The sequence below is a fragment of the Ammospiza nelsoni genome, chromosome 17 (assembly GCF_027579445.1).
Source record: "Ammospiza nelsoni isolate bAmmNel1 chromosome 17, bAmmNel1.pri, whole genome shotgun sequence".
Taxonomy (NCBI): Eukaryota; Metazoa; Chordata; class Aves; order Passeriformes; family Passerellidae; genus Ammospiza; species Ammospiza nelsoni.
In genome coordinates, this window is record NC_080649.1 from 17542092 (window position 1) to 17558629 (window position 16538).

The window sequence follows — 16538 nt, forward strand, 5'->3', positions numbered from 1 at the left end:
GAACCAGCTGGAGGTGGGGCCACTTGACTTTGCTCTTCTACAGGAAACACCTTTAGAGTTTTTCCTCCCAAAATTGCCCTAAGCCAGGACATTGGCTTTGAAGGTCCCACTGGCCAAGTCCATCTCTAGAAGTCACCGGGTGTCTGGTGGCCAGAAATACCTCCAAAAATCAGGAATTCCAAAAACCTCTCCCAGGAGTGCCCCATTTCCAGTGTCCTTATTGTGGGGTTATGGGGGTCCCTCTTCTCACAGCTGCTGGGGGGCCCGTGGGTCCTGGGCATTCCCCCTCTCCCGGGTCCTGCTCAGGCATGCTGAGGGGGTTTTGGGGGTCCCAGGGCTCACCCTCCCCTGATTCTGTGGAAATTGTTTTTGTGATTCATGCCAATTGGCAATGGAATCAGCAAATGCTTCTATCTGCTGTGTCCAAAACAGACACAAAGAAAGGTTTTGAAACTTTCTGACCAAATAGACAAATAAAGCATCAAAATCAAAGAAGTATAGTAGAGCAAAAGAGATGAGGCAGCAAGACGACTGATGCTTAGAATAAAATAGAGGAAGTTGGGGTAAAGCTAAGAGATATTGCAACAAAGCAATTAAAAGCTTATGTATAATAACAAGCTTGATGTACTTGACAAAATCATGTAGCAGACACCACTGCAAGGCCTCCCTCCAGACAATCACAAGAAGGATAGCAATCAATGACCACCTAGAAATATTGTGAAATTACTGCTCCCAGCTTATTGATATTTGCTAATTTGGACTAACCGAGCACATTGGAAAATGCTTTGTAGGCTTAAAAACAGTATATATACTTTACTGAACTGTGTGTGCTATGAGTGGAGCAGTGACTCCCCAGCCACCCAGCGCTGCGTGCTTGCTTTAAAATAAAAGGTATAGAAGTAAAATTCACATTGGCTATTGAAATTTTACATCAGGTTTTCCAGGGTCCCCTTTCTCCAGCATCCCCCCACTCTAGGCACTCAGCGCTTCCCCTGCTCCCCTTTGCACTCCTGAGAGATCCAAAAGTATCCCCTTCATCAAATAAATTTAAAATACCTCTCTCAGTGACACCAAAATATATTTGGGACTCAACTCCTGTGAAAAACGCCAATCACTTGTTTATAAATTTTAAAAGTTTAATAGTAATAAAATGGTTCTAAAAACAGTAATACAATTAGAGTAATAATAATTTGGACGATTTGAATTAGGACAATACGAGATAACAAATACAAAGAATTATGGATGTCCGGGTACCTTTTTCTGGGCAGCACGAGCCTGAAAAAGGGCACCTGTTAACAAAGATTAACCCTTAAAAACAATAACCCGTTGCACATTCATACACCTCATACATGATGCATAAATTCCATTCAAACACAGGATTCTGTCTGGCCATCATCAACTTCTTCCTTCTAATCTTAACAGCCCCTTTGAGGCGGGAAGAAGTTCGTTTCTTCTGGTAAGAGAGCAAAAAATTCTTTTTTCTGAAAGATTCAGGTGTCCTGTGGCTGCTATCTGATGCGAGTGCCTCATTCCTTTCTTTAAAAAAACCTCACTGACATAGTTCTTCTTTTAACTACAAAAGTTACCTTTTAATTACAAGACTACATTTATTATTAAACTGTTAATACAGCACTACTAATCAATATACCAAAATACATATGGTAAATGTGAAAATGCCTGTATTTTATGATTGACTTTTCGCAAATATTAAATGAATATTATATGTGTTGTGTTAGAAAGTAATGCTGTATTAATTCTCTTAAGTACCATGTTAAATATAGTTTTAGGTTATAAAAATTGTTAAAATAGAAACGATGCCATGTAGGATACTTTTTTAAAGAAAGGACTTCCAGCGAGATAGCAGCCACAGGACACCTGAATCTTTCAAGAGAAAAAGAATTTATTGCTCTCTTACCAGAAGAAATGAACTTCTTCCTGCCTCGAAGGTGCTGTTAGGATTCAGAGGAAGAAGCTGACACTGACCAGACAGAATCCTGTGTTTGAATGGAATTTATGCATCATGTATGAAGTGCATGAATATGCAATGGACTATTGTTTTTAAGGGTTAATCTTTGTTAGCGGGGGTCCTTTTTTGGGCTCATGCTGCCCAAAAAAGGTACCTAGAGGTCCGTAACTCTTTGTATTTGTTGTCTCGTATTGTCCTAATTCAAATTGTCCAAATTATTATTACTCTAATTGTATTACTATTTTTAGAAACATTTTATTACTACTAAACTTTTAAAATTTTTCACACACCATAAGCACACATACCTTTGCTTAAAACAATGCTTGCTTATTTCGAATACAATACCTGCTTGTAAGCCTTAAAACACCATACACAGAGCTCCATTCTTAAGCTTTAACCTTCCTAATATCTTGCTAGATAAACTTTCTGCAGCTTAGAGAGCTATTCAGACAAGCATTGATACACAGGCCATTGTTCTATTTGCCCTTTCTTTTTCTACAGTTTAAACAATTTTTCTGCTGACCTATCTCATGGCTGCGCTCTACTCACAGTTCTGCTGTCTCTGCGGCCTGCCTTTTGCAGCTTTCCCAAACCCCTCTGATTTTATGGATTCCCACAGTAAATATCTGCATAGAGCCATATAATACGCACTTTTCATAACTCCGGAATCGGCAAGGTCCAAACACCAGCAAAATCCCCCTCTTCCCCCCCAAAACCCCTCCCGGAGCTGCCGCTTCCCCTTGGCGCTCACCTGCGGGACGTGGGGCAATGCGATGCTGCCGGGCCCAGCCGATCTGCGGGCTTGCCGTGGAACCCCGCAATGCTCCTTCCCCGGCTGCTGCTCCTCCTCGGGCTGCTCCCTCCGTGCTGCTCCTGTTCCTGCTCCTCCCCTTCCCCTCTCCCTCCCCTTCCTCCCGCTCCAATCCCGGATCCCCCATTCGCACCCCCTCTGTCCCACAGCCGCAGCAGCGCCGGCTCTGGGGTGTTGGGGAAGATGAAACAGGAAAGCCTTACAAATATGATTGTCTGGCAAAAGATTTTGAGAATATGGAAACTATAAGCGAGATTGAAATGAAAGCAAGCTATGAGATCCCTTAGTTACTGAACAACGGGAAAACAACGGTGTGGCCGCTGAAAGTAATCCCCTTTTGATGGAACAATTCCTTCTGCTTGCAGGCAGGTCCCAGGGTCAGAGCAGCCCCTACTGAAGGGGACCACAGAGGAGTTTTTAGGGTTTAAAATGTAGCACAGTATGGTAATGTAATGATTCTTATAGGTGGTATGAAAATGCTGTAGGATTTGTATCTTGTATTAGATTGGTTAGTGAGAATCAGAATATTCAACACAGAAGAAGATTAATTATATTGTAATGGGAACTTTGCTGTTTTAGCTCTTACCTCTCTTACTCTTGCTCTTACCTCTTGTCTCCTAGCTCTTGCCTTTGATGCTTTTACCCCTTTTACTCTCTTACGCTTTTGCTCTCTTACCTTCTCATCCTCTCTCCCCCTCTCTTCTCTCGGGCCTGCTCCAAGCTGTGGCTGCAGCTCCCAGCAGGGTCCTGCACCCAGGCCCTTTGCAATAAACCCCAAATCCCAGCAGTGCCCTGTGGAGAGTATTATTAATAATTGGTTAGCTGAGAAAGGCCATACTGACATAATGCCGCTGGTTAAGCTGAAGGAGAAAAGTCAGCAGTCAGCAAGCTAAAAGGAAAGGTCAGCAGTGACCTTGCTGCAACATGAGGAGAGGGAGTAGAGATTAGTCCTGAATATATCCTGAGAATATGTGAAAAGTATCAAAAGTAAAACCATAGGAATGCAGAAGTAGGCGTAGGTGCTGATATGTAACTGACCAATCCTGAGCTCAACTTTTGCAATATGTATGAAGCTCATTATTAACTGTATTTAACCCGCCGTACTGATCAATAAAATTGGGCCTATGATGATCAAATTGATGTCTGGGTCTCCTTCCATCGACAAATGGTGGAGAATGCGGGCATAACCGAATCTCTGCCCTTTTTCTCGGATTAAAAGAAAAAGTGATTACGCCATGGTCGAGGAAGTTGGGTTTGGGTCCTTGCAGCCGGGACGGTGCTGGAATTTGAAGCACCCTCGAGGTTCACAACGGTGACTTAAGCCAATACGTGCCGCCGGAGCCTGGAGAGCTGCAACAGCGCACGCTGATTAATAGGTATGGATAGGCAAGCGGCATATGATTTATTCGCCCCATATTTAGAGAGGTGAGGGATAAAAGGGATAGATTTAAAAAAGGAGCTACCAGGGTTATTAGCCTATGGCCATGCTAAGGGTATCTTTTCTAATCCTCATACAGTTCATGAGCTAGCAGAGTGGAAGAAGTTTGGGGAAATATTGTGGGATACAGTGTTAGACGATGATAAGTCAGCAAAGAAATTCGGGAAGTTATGGCGGGTGGTGTATAACACGTTACTTCAGCAGGTCTCTGACAGAAAGGCAGCAGAAAGGGTGACAGAAGCTCATAAGAGGAATATAGGGTATGGTCGTGAGGATGATCCCCTGGCACCTTCTGTAACTAAGATACTTATGCCTAAGGGTCCCCATCAAAGTGGTGTGGAGGATTTTTCTATAGGCGCAGTGGAACCGTCTGCACCTTTCCTGTCAGAGGGGGAGGGCGAGTCGGATGGTGGGGGTAAGAGCAAACCAGCTTTGCCTCCGCCACCAGCTTCAGGCGGGTCGGATGGTGGGGGTGGGAGCAAGCCATCTTCGCCTCCACCGCCAGCCTTGCCTCCGTCGCTTCCCCTCAGCGAGCCGGCTCCGGTTACAGCTTCGGTGGGGGGGGGCCCATTCCCCCGCCCGAGCCGGCTCCAGCGGGGGGGCTGATTCCTCCCCGCAGGCCGGCTCCGCTCGAGCCGGCTCCGGTTTCACTGTCAGCTCCAGCGGGGGGGCCGCTTCCCCCACGCGAGCCAGCCTCTGCTTCACTGCCTTCCCCGTGTGAAAACTCGGTGTCTGCACCGAAGCGCCAGCAGCATAGCACCCTTAAAGAGTCAGATCCCATCCCAGGGGCACACCGTGATCCATGGGGGGAGATGGCTAAACAGAGGAGGGAAGCTTGGGATTGCTTTGGCGAAAGAAGTAATGAAAATGGGGGATGGTGAAGTGGTAGAAATAGCTTCTAGTCTTGCATGTCCGGTCACATACACACCACAGTATGATGCACAGGGGAACCTTACGCATAATATAGCAGAATATACTCCCTTAGATTGGAAGCTGTTAACTCAGCTACGTTCTACGGTTAGTCAGTTTGGAGTAAAAAGTGAACCTGTTAGGCAAATGCTAGATTATCTTTTTAATACTCAGGTTTTATGTCCTAATGATTTAAGAGGAATAGTTCAGTTGACATTCACTCAGCATCAGCAGTTATTGTTTAATGCACATGACTCATTACATGGAGTGACAGTAGAGGAGCTGATGGGCTTAGAGGCATTTTTATGTACAGAGGCACAGATGATATCGGGAGAAGATAAACTTAGAGAGTCTATGTGGTTAGTGCGTGCTGCAATAGACATGGTTAAAGAGCCAGGAGGGTTACCGGCTTATATGGGCATTAAACAAGGTAGGGAAGAATCATTTGGAAATTTTATCGATAGAACAGCTACTGCTATAGATCGGGCTGGTGTTGCAGGGCGCTATTGAAGCAGTGTGCCTTGCAAAATAGCAATCCAGCAACCCAAAGAGTGTTAGCCACTTTAGGGGCAAATTGGGCTATTGAGGAAGCATTAGAGTGAATGGCATTAATGCCAACAGCTTCACAGGCATTTATAGTAGAAGCCTTAAAGGAATTAGGATTAGGGTTACAAAAGCAAGCAGAGTCTACTCAGAGTCAGTTGTTAGCTGCTCTTGCTCCTCTCCGAAGCGGCTCACTGGCAGTCACGTAAGGAGGCTCGAGACCATTTATCAAGTGTTACCGATGCGGCAATGAGGGACAGACACAAGTTGCCGCCGTGACATCGGAGACACCAGCAGCTGCCGTGACATCGCTGCTACCTCCTGTCTGCAACCCGCAACAACAGGGAGCCTCGGCTTGGACTTATCAGCAGCAGTAGACATCACACTAATGACGAATCGGCCTGAGAGGATGCCCACTGGAGTAAAGGGTCCTCTTATATTAAATGGACAAACATGTGGAGCATTATTGCTGGGACCTTCTTCTACAACTATGTTGGGATTATTTGTTTTGCCTGGTGTTATCGATGCGGACTTTACAGGGGAAATACAAATCATGGCTTACACCCTTTATCCTCCGATTAAAATTACAAAGGGACAACGCATTGCATAATTGGTACCACTGTCACAAATGACATCAGGAATACAATCATTTACTGGACAAACACGGGATGAAAAAGGTTTTGGTTCTACTGGTGTTACACTTTTAACTGTGGATTTACAAAATAGACCAAAGCAAAAGGTTGAAATTACTTATGGGCATCAAAGTATAACCCTTTATGGATTATTGGATACAGGAGCAGATACTAGCATCATTTCTCCAGAAGCATGGCCACAACATTGGCCTCTATTTCCTTCATCAAACATGCTCACAGGAGTGGGAGGATTTACATTGGCAAGCAGATCGCCGTCTTTGTCTGTGTGCATTGAGAATCAACAAATATCTGCTGTGTTTTCAATTGTTCAATTGCCTCCTACAGTTTCCTGCTTAATTGGAAGGGACATTTTAACACAATTGGGAGTGGTGTTGACTAATCAGCACCCTTTGGGGTAATTGCCATTGCTTGGACTTTCCCCATTCCACTCACCTGGAAAACGGATACACCGGTGATGGTTAAGCAATGGCCATTAAAAGGGGAGAGTCTTATGCATGCCCATGAATTGGTACAGGAACAATATACAAAAGGGTCACCTACGTTTATCCACAAGCCCTTGCATATTCACTTGTTATTGCTGCAGAGAAAATTCAGACTACAAAGCCCTGGAAATATTTGGGATGGACTCTGACGGATCAAATAGTAATACCACAAAAATTGGAATTACAGTTGGACATTAAAACTCTACATGATGCACAGAAGTTGCTGGGAGACTTACAGTGGCTGAAGCCTATTGTGGGAATACCAAATCATTTATTAGAAACCCTACGGCCTTTGTTAAAAGGCGTGGACCCTACTACTCCTGTACACCTGACAAAGGAGCATCATCTTGTCTTGCAGCAAATTAGTAACTGTGTACAGCAAGGGTATGGTCTCGTCGACAACTCAACCACCCCATTGACCTTATTATCTGGAATAGCCCTTGCCACTTGCTTGGTGCTCTCTCTCAGTTGCAAAAGAAAACGGGGGAGATACGGGTGTTGGAATGGTTATCACCACCACTACAGCATAAGAAAACAATATCTTCAAAAATTGAACAATTGGCTGCATTAATCAAAAAGGGGCGTCTCAGAATTCTTGAAGTGGATGGTAGAGAACCTGCTACTATTAGATTGCCTATGGAAAAAGAAACCTTGGACTGGTACTTGATTAATTCAAAGAATTTACAAGAAGCATTATTGATGTCACCTGCTAAAGTAGAGACTAGTAAATTAGTGCCTAGAGTTTTGCAATGGATGAAAGAATGGAACTGGATCACTCGACCTTTGAGAGAAGAACGCCCCATAGAAGGAGCTATTACAGCTTTTACGGATGCAGGAAAGAAATCAAGGTGTGCTGCTGTTACCTGGCAAGAAAAGGGACAATGGAAGCATCAACTCCTCACAGCAGACCCTGCAGATAGCTTACAAACTTTGGAATTGTTAGCAGTAGTACGGGCGGTGTCCAACTTACAGGAGCCTTTAAATGTGGTCACAGACTCTATGTATGTTGCAGGAGTAGCCAAAAGAATAGAGGAAGCAGCAATTAAGGAAGTGAATAATAAACGACTGTATGAGTTACTGATACAGTTAAGGAAGGCCTTACGAGAAAGAAATGCAGCATATTCTGTGATTCATATTAGGAGTCATAAGTGGTCTGAAGGTTTAGGAGAAGGGAATGAACGTGCAGATAAATTGGTTACTCTACCCATTGATAATTCTTGTCCTATTGACAAGCTCACATTGGCCAGAGAAGCACATAGTAGATATCATCAAAATGCAAGAGGTTTAGCAAAACACTTTGAGCTGAGTTTATCAGAAGCCAAGGCCATTGTCAGAGCATGTCCAACATGTAGTTATCATAATGGTGGAATAGGTCTAGGCATCGGGGTTAATCCTCGAGGTTTAGAAATAAATGAGAAATGGCAAATGGATGTTACACACATAGCCAGATTTGGTAAAGTCAAGCATGTGCACGTCACCATAGATACATACAGCCATTACATATGGGCTACGGCTCAGGCAGGAGAAAAAGCTATACATGTTATCAGACACCTGTTAAGTTGTTCTGCTGTTATGGGAGTTCCAAAGAGTATTAAAACCGATAATGGTCCAGCTTATCTAAGTGCTAGGGTTCGGAAATTTTTGAATCAGTGGTCTGTTAAGCACGTGACAGGTATTCCACACTCTCCTACTGGACAGGCAATAGTGGAAACAGCAAACGGTACCCTTAAGCAGTATATTGAAAAACATCAAGATTTGGCAGATCCACAAGCATGTTTGGCTAAGGTTTTGTATGTGATTAACCATTTATGCATTTTTGGGGAAGATGATACCCCCCCTGCAATGAAACATCATCCAAGGTCAGGTCAGGAAAATACTAAGGAAACAGAGGTCTGGGTTAAGTATAAGAACCCAAGTACAGGATTATGGGAAAAACCTGCAAAAGTATTATATTGGGGTCGGGGGTATCTTTGTGTTTCCTCACCTACAGGGCCTTTGTGGGTGCCTGCTAAGTGGACTAAACCTGTTTTTGATGCAGCCTCTAGTGGATCGCCTCACGGAGGAGGACAGGGAGCGACTGGGGAAGAAACTGCTTCTAGTCCTACAACCACTACTGTTACAATTGAAGGGGCACTCGGAAGCGGTGGACAGAGCACTGACACATCGCTATCGGACGGTCCAGGAGTTGATTGGTTTTATTGACTCATTATCAACTTTTCGTTTAACGAATCCAGCGAAACTACATTGTCTTGACTGTCACAATCCACATTGTGCTGCCTGGATAGCTCTACGTTGTGGGGGTTGTGAAAGAACTTTTTGGATAGAGCAATCACTATTGTGGGATTTGTGGTGTCATACTTGTGAACACGAGCACACGTGGGGCAAAAGCTGGCAAGATGAATTAAGGAGACAAACAGGGCAAAATGCATATATAGCTTTAAATCTTTATGAGTCTCCTGAACAGAAAATTCTTGCTTATTATCGATGGGAGGTACAATGTATTGTAAATAGAATTAAGGTTCAAAGTAAATCACGTATAGTTTCTATAAGGTGTAGGAAATTAGTGCCTTTAACACAGCATTCAATTGTAGGACCCTTCAAAGGGGATCCTGATAGAGCATTAGATTGCTGCATTGACAAGTTGCAAAAATTGAGTTTGCAAGTGGCAGGACCAGTGAAATCAGGAGCAGCAAGATTAAAGACAGATAAGAAAAAGAAGGTAAAAAGGGAACGGTCTCATTTGAATAAGGATATCAGTGATTGCTAATTAATTTTCTATGATTAGAACACTTACAGTTGTGGGGCCCTCAGGAGAATATAGTTGTTGAGGAGGATAACGAATAAGAACTACGATTACGAAATAAGATACGCCTTGTGTTAAAGAAAGACCTTGAGCTGTTAGCCTTGTATAGTAAAAAGGCTGAAGAGGCTTTGCGATCACCACCATTGAATTGGTTGCTTTGGGTTGAAGAACCAGACTTTTATACTGGTCCTTACTTATATTCACTTCCTTGTTATGTTTGCAAAAAGGATAAAGATAAATGCTATGCATGGGTAGCTTTGCATTGTGCAGATTGTAATCAGGTTTATTGGTATTCACAGAGATCATTGGGATATTTATGGTGTGCGCCTTGTTTTGGAAGGTGGATTCGAAATTTTTTCTGGGTTAGAGCTCTTGAACAAGGTACTGGCCTGCCAGGACGGACAGGATTAGAGCTCTTTGAGAGTGCAGAACAAGTGATTATAGCATATCTTAGGTGGAAGTTGCAGGAAAACTGCAGCGATGACTGGCCGGAGACCCTGTGACCTGGCTAGCTGAGAAGGTGGCCAACAGTCCCACTGCAGCAGGGGGTGTCAGCCCCGGTGGCAAGGCCCCAGGACTGGCAGCTTCAAGCACCCCTCGGCGGTAATAGCCTTGGGCTGTGCCTGCAGGACGAGGTCTCGGGGTAGAGCTGCTGAATAGGGCGGAGCAGGAAAGAGCCGGACACTCTCTGGGGTCAAACGAGTTTAATGTCCTGGGGGGCGACCAGCAGGGAGTGACCGCGCGAGAAAAAAAAAAAAGTTGGGCATGGGATTATAAAGGGAGGTGGTAACTGGAGGTGGGATTTACAAAAAACCAATCAGGGGAAGTCAGGGGACGTGCTTAACATAATAGACTGTAAGGGAGAACTAATCGATACATTATAAAGGAGGGGCCCCGGGACCTCAGCCAATCACTACTCCCCCTGAGAGGAACATTCTGGAAGACTGGGAGTGGTGGGGAGTGATTGACTGGGCCCAGGGAGGAGGGAAAATAATACATATTAGGAGATACAGAGTGGGGAAATTACATGACATGGGGGCAACCATAGCAACTAAGTAATAGACAGAAACTAGGGTGGGGAAAACTGGGAGGACAGAACCATCGTAACAAAGGGGGGGAAGAAACAGAACATACCAACACACCACAACATAAAACCTTAGAATATTTGAAATTAATAAAGCCTCACACATCATAGCAGCTCGCTGTAAAGCTGATTTGCCTTCAAACTTACCTCATGCTATACTTGTGAGCAAGGATGCTGATTTAGAATTAGATCAGTATATTCAAAAATTGGCTCAGCCTTACAATAGACAATCTAGCAAACCAGGGAAAAGACAGCGAAGAAAGGAAAAACAAAGCAAGCAGAAGGAAGAAAGGGAGAAGCAAAGCAAGCAGAAAGAAAAATGAGGTTTGTTCTTGTTATACTGCTCAATGCTTTAGCAAGTGAAGCAGTAGGAATAACACACTTTAGTCAACCAAGGGAAAATTTATGGGTGACACTTGCTAATCAAACTAACCAATCATCGCTTTGTCTTAGTCTTGGAGGAGTAACTAACCCATTGCGAACATGCCTGGTGGGACTTCCGGTGTGGTCTCCTGGAGAATTTTGCAGTTTGATAAACAACCAAACCTTATGTATGTCTAACATGTCAAACATCACATTGCCAGTACAACAAGGGTATACTGCAGGTCAGAGTGATGGCTATCGTCAACGCTTACTAATTCAATCACTTAACACCTCTTTGCATTCTCCTCCTGAGGAACTGGATCTTTTTGGAAGTACAAATGCCAGCGTATCTAACATTACAGCTGGTGGATGGTTTAGCTTCAGACTTTCGGGTGCTCAGAATTTAAACCAACCTAAAGAAACATGGGCCACCCTAGATTCATCCCTGAATGTGAGTGAATTCTCTCCACAGTATTACAGTCAATGTAACGGCACAAATATCACGGCACCAATGAAATTACCCACAGGAATATTTTTGATTTGTGGAGACAGGGCGTGGAATGGTATACCAGCTAAACCACAGGGTGGACCCTGTTTTTTGGGAAAATTGTCACTGTTTCACCCTAATGTGTCCTTGCTAATGCAGCTGAGTCAAAATTCAAACAGGAAAAAACGTAGCATACATGACTTAGACTGCAGCAAGATAGGAGATCCACGGTTTTGGGGCACATTCAAACAGGTGGTGGTTTCAACTATCTTGCCAGGAGGATCTGCCAATAAAGCTATGAATTTAGCAAAACAATTAGGATGCTGGGCAAGGGATGAGCTGAACAAGACATCACAAATTCTAGACATGCTAACTGCAGATGTGCAAAGTGTTAACCATGCTGTTTTGCAAAATAGAGCTGCTGTAGATTTTTTGCTCTTAGCACAAGGGCATGGATGTGAAGAGTTCGAGGGAATGTGTTGCATGAATCTGTCTGATCATTCGGTGTCCATTCACACTAAGATAAAAGAATTACAACAGGGACTTCACAAACTTAAGGAAGAAGACGGTTTAGGAATTGACGAATGGCTTAAAGGCTTAGGACTTGGACCGTGGCTGAGGAACCTTGTGATCTATGCTATAGGCCTGCTGGGTGTAATTTTACTGTTTTTGCTTATTTTGCCTTGTATCTTTAACTGTATTCAAAACATGGTCAGCCATACAATAGCAAAAACATGGCAAACTAATCTCCTTGCTCAGGAAGAAAACGAAGGAAATGTGGAGAGTATTATTAATAATTGGTTAGCTGAGAAAGGCCATACTGACATAATGCCGCTGGTTAAGCTGAAGGAGAAAAGTCAGCAGTCAGCAAGCTAAAAGGAAAGGTCAGCAGTGACCTTGCTGCAACATGAGGAGAGGGAGTAGAGATTAGTCCTGAATATATCCTGAGAATATGTGAACAGTATCAAAAGTAGAACCATAGGAATGCAGAAGTAGGCGTAGGTGCTGATATGTAACTGACCAATCCTGAGCTCAACTTTTGCAATATGTATGAAGCTCATTATTAACTGTATTTAACCCGCCGTACTGATCAATAAAATTGGGCCTGTGATGATCAAATTGATGTATGGGTCTCCTTCCGTCGACAGTGCCCTGCACCCAGGCCCTTTGCAATAAACCCCAAATCCCAGCAGGGCCCTGCACCCAGGCCCTGTGCAATAAACCCCAAATCCCAGCAGGGCCCTGCACCCAGGCCCTGTGCAATAAACCCCAAATCCCAGCAGGGTCCTGCACCCAAGCCCTTTGCAATAAACCCCGAATCCCAGCAGGGCCCTGAACCCAGGCCCTTTGCAATAAACCCCAAGTTCCACGACCTGGCTGCAGAGATCTCTCATCTCTGTCCATCCCGACTGTGCTACCCCCATCAATCCTACACTGGGGCAGGGGGGGAAACCCCAGAGTCCCCAGAGATGGACAGGGGGCTCAGGGCTCGGGGATTAAGATGTACTTGTGTGATAAATAGGTATGATTCGTGCTGATAAAAATTGAAACAGTAATCAATATTGATACAGTAATTAATATTTGAGAATAATAAAATAGTTAATAGCTAAAAGTTGTAATGCCAAAGAAGAGAGGGAAAGGAGGGGCTCCACCCACCCCCCCTTCCCAGCAGATGTTCTCAAGGACCACAGGAAAGAAGCTGAAGATACAGTTGCGTCCAAGAAAATGCTAATTATAAGGGACTTATTGCTTTGATATGTAGATGCAGTGATACGTTAGTTTTGGCTTACATTGTACTGGCTTGGTGCGCATGTGTAACCCAAAGGTGAATTAAAGGACAACGAAGAAGACTACAGGGCCTTCATCAGTGACGACCCCCAAAGACTTGTGCAACCACCAAACCGAGTGATGGCGCATGCGTGATAAAGGTGGTAATGAAGGCGGAGACAGAAAAGTGATGAACTGAAAATAGGAGGAGATGGTATTGACACATGGCATATAAGGGGTGACTTTCACTTGGCAAGCTTGTACGTGAAGTGGCAAGGGTCATTGAACTCTGCCCTCCGTACCCCGCAGTTGTTTTTGCTTATGCGCTATTATTGGAACCAAATTATCCCTTGTTTATATATATTTTTAAACTATTTAATTAAAATTGTTACTATTTTTAATATTGTTTGGCCTTTTTATGTTGGGATAATTGGGCAAACATAACACTTGTAATTTTGTTGTTATGTCTAGGCTCTGAAGCAGGATTTGTCATTGTTGTGGAACCAAGATTTGTCAGGACCCAGGACATCCCTCTGGCTGTCCTGAGCAGCCCAGACCCCTGCCAGGGGGCTCAGAGACCCTGGCACAGAGCCCAAAATGCCCCTGTGGTTTTGATTATGACCCATGGAGCAAATTACCAATCTCGTATGAAGATCAGCAAGCCACAACACTTTAGGTAGCATATTGGTGAAGTTATTACAGGATGGAAAAGTAGATTTTAGGGTTTTTGGTATGGGGGTTAAGTAGGGAAGATGGTGGGAACTGGATGTGTCTAGCTTTCTCCTTCTTCTTCTTGGCCTCCATCTTCTGCTGTGATGGTGGCACTTACAGATTGGTTTAGAGTAGAAGCCCACTGTCTAACACAGGTGATAGGTATTGGAAAGTAATTGTAAACATTGTATATGTCGTTTTTAGTATAAAGACATAACACAACCCTGGGGGAGGCAGAGTGCCTGGAACTGTCTTGCTGAGCTCACCTTGGCAGGACAGGAGAAAATTTTTTATAGATAAGATAAAATAAACAACCTTGAGACGGAGAAATGAAGAGCCCTGACTCCTTCTTCAAGCACCAGACTGGGAAAAGAGACTTTGGAACTTTTCTCAGGGTCACTCTGACCAGCCAGAGATCCTGACAAAGATTAACCAAGGATTAATACAGAAATAGATGTTCTAATCTATCCTTGCACTTCTGCTGGTCCCTAGGAAGGCTGGTGGGTGATTTCTGTCTGTGTTCAAATATTTAAAGCAACAACAAATAGTCCCACACTTTATATTTCAGATAAACAATTTAATGTCATCTTAACATTGGTTTCACAATCTTATAACGTGCATATTTTACTCCTTGTGAAGCTGAAATCTTTTTAAATACAAGTAATTCTACTGAAATTTTAGAAGTTTCGAAACCATTTTAACATACTGAAAACAAAACAGTCTAAAAAGACAGGTCTAACAGCCATTAAAATGCAGGAAAAAGCAAGAGGACTTCAGGTAAAAGAACATTCATTTAACAGCTACATTTCTTCCACTAAGTAGTTATGTGTTAAGAAAAACAGAGTAAATGTAAAAGAACAGAAGTTCTTTGAAACCAGAATTTCTAATGCCAGAAACAGCTTTGAAACAACTTTCTGTGTAGTTCTATTTATTTCCAAATTTAAAATTGGCTAATTTGTGTCCCAACATTTTGAAGCACAAGGGAGGAAAGGTGGAAAATGCTCTGCAGGGGTTGCAGTTATAGATCTATAAAGTTTATATGTGTAAAGGAATGAACACAGTATTAAACACACTGAGTATGACAGAAAAATGCAACAAAGCACCAACTCTGAGAGAAAAACAGCCCTGCAAGCAATGCCAGGGCACTGGGCATTTCTGCATTTTAAGCAAAGAGCTTTACAGTATCTTTAATTTTCCTTTTCCTGTCCATTTTGGAGAGCACAGTCCAGCCCGCCTCGTGCATTCTCCTCATGGTTTTGAGTTTCAGAGCAGAGCCTGGAGATTTCACACTGCATGGAGCTGGGCTCTGGGAAGGAAAATAAAGCCATCCTTTCGTTTCTGTAAACAATCTGATTAACTGCTTGGTTTAATCTTAGGAAAGGTTAACATACCTTTTTTGGTGCTGTGGAATGTAACTGTGAAGCTTGTGGATAATCTTTGTACAAATTTTTAAACATTTCTTCTTCCGAGACTATGCTCTAATAAATTAAAAAGTTACTTAGTCACACTATATTAAAAATACTTTTTCTTTCCCCCTAATGATATTAGACTATGAAAAAAAAGATGTCATTATGAGGCATAACAGTTCAATAAAAAGAATGTTAATTATATACATACAATGACAATTCCAGAAAGAACCAATAAATTAAAAATATACACATAAATATTGGCTGGAATGTGGAAGCCCAAACTCTTTATTTCATTCTCAGCCTCAGCAGTGAGCACAAAGAGCTGCTCAGCACACGATTTGTTCTCTGGCTCTTACCAGGAGGTCAGTGTGCTCAGAGCTGTCTGACTGAGTGTCAGCTGCACAAGCACTTTCTGCTTTTTCCTGCTGCTCTGCTCTGCAGGCAGGTTTGTGCTTCTTCCACTCTGCATTTTATCCACTGGAGGAGTCTTTATAACACATGTCTGGGAAAGAAAATGTTTCTCTTTTTAGATTATATTTTATGGGGTAAGTATGTAATCTAAAGCCAAACTCAGGACCCAGTTTACAGTCTGAGTGTCCCAGAATTCACCTGAGAGAAATGGTGGAACTCTGATCTTTCCATCCAAACATGAAGCAAAGACCCAAACAAAGTGGGGTGGGGTGGAAATATAATTTTTTATATTATTTTTGTTGCCAAATGAGGAGAATGAAGGGGAAGCTATGGAAGAGCTGAGTTTCATGGCACATTGTATTTAAGTTCTCCATGCTTATCTGCAGAAATTCAGGTTATTCTGAACTGTAGCCGCTACATTGGACTCTATCAAACATCAAAGAAAATGGGAACAAACAAAACTGCAGGAAAAGGCTTTCAGAGAAAGATTGATAGCTATATCAAGATTGGTGTTATTTAAAATAGTCTTTTCACTAGAAGTGAAACTGAGAAGCACTGAATGGTCCAGTGCAGTCCTTTTTTAGACTGATAACATCAAAATGGTGCTGGATTCCATTGTTGCAATGTGAAAACCACAAGTGAACTCCTGACAGGAAGAAGGGTGAGTTCTGCCATCAGGACTACTTTGATACTTTGACCAT

The 16538-nt window shown here is 43.1% G+C and overlaps 1 protein-coding gene and 1 pseudogene across 1 annotated transcript in view; both read right to left on the reverse strand.

Annotated features, from left to right (window-relative positions):
- Positions 1-5976, reverse strand: part of LOC132080784 (zinc finger protein 345-like) — a 29175-nt gene extending 23199 nt beyond the window's left edge. Inside the window, 4 exon segments of the mRNA XM_059484064.1 lie at positions 1255-1275; positions 4801-4947; positions 5436-5494; positions 5907-5976. Coding sequence (XP_059340047.1) covers positions 1255-1275; positions 4801-4947; positions 5436-5494; positions 5907-5976 — 297 coding nt within the window.
- A 55-nt stretch (positions 5977-6031) lies between these two features.
- Positions 6032-16538, reverse strand: part of LOC132080785 (synaptonemal complex protein 1-like) — a 32734-nt pseudogene continuing 22227 nt past the window's right edge.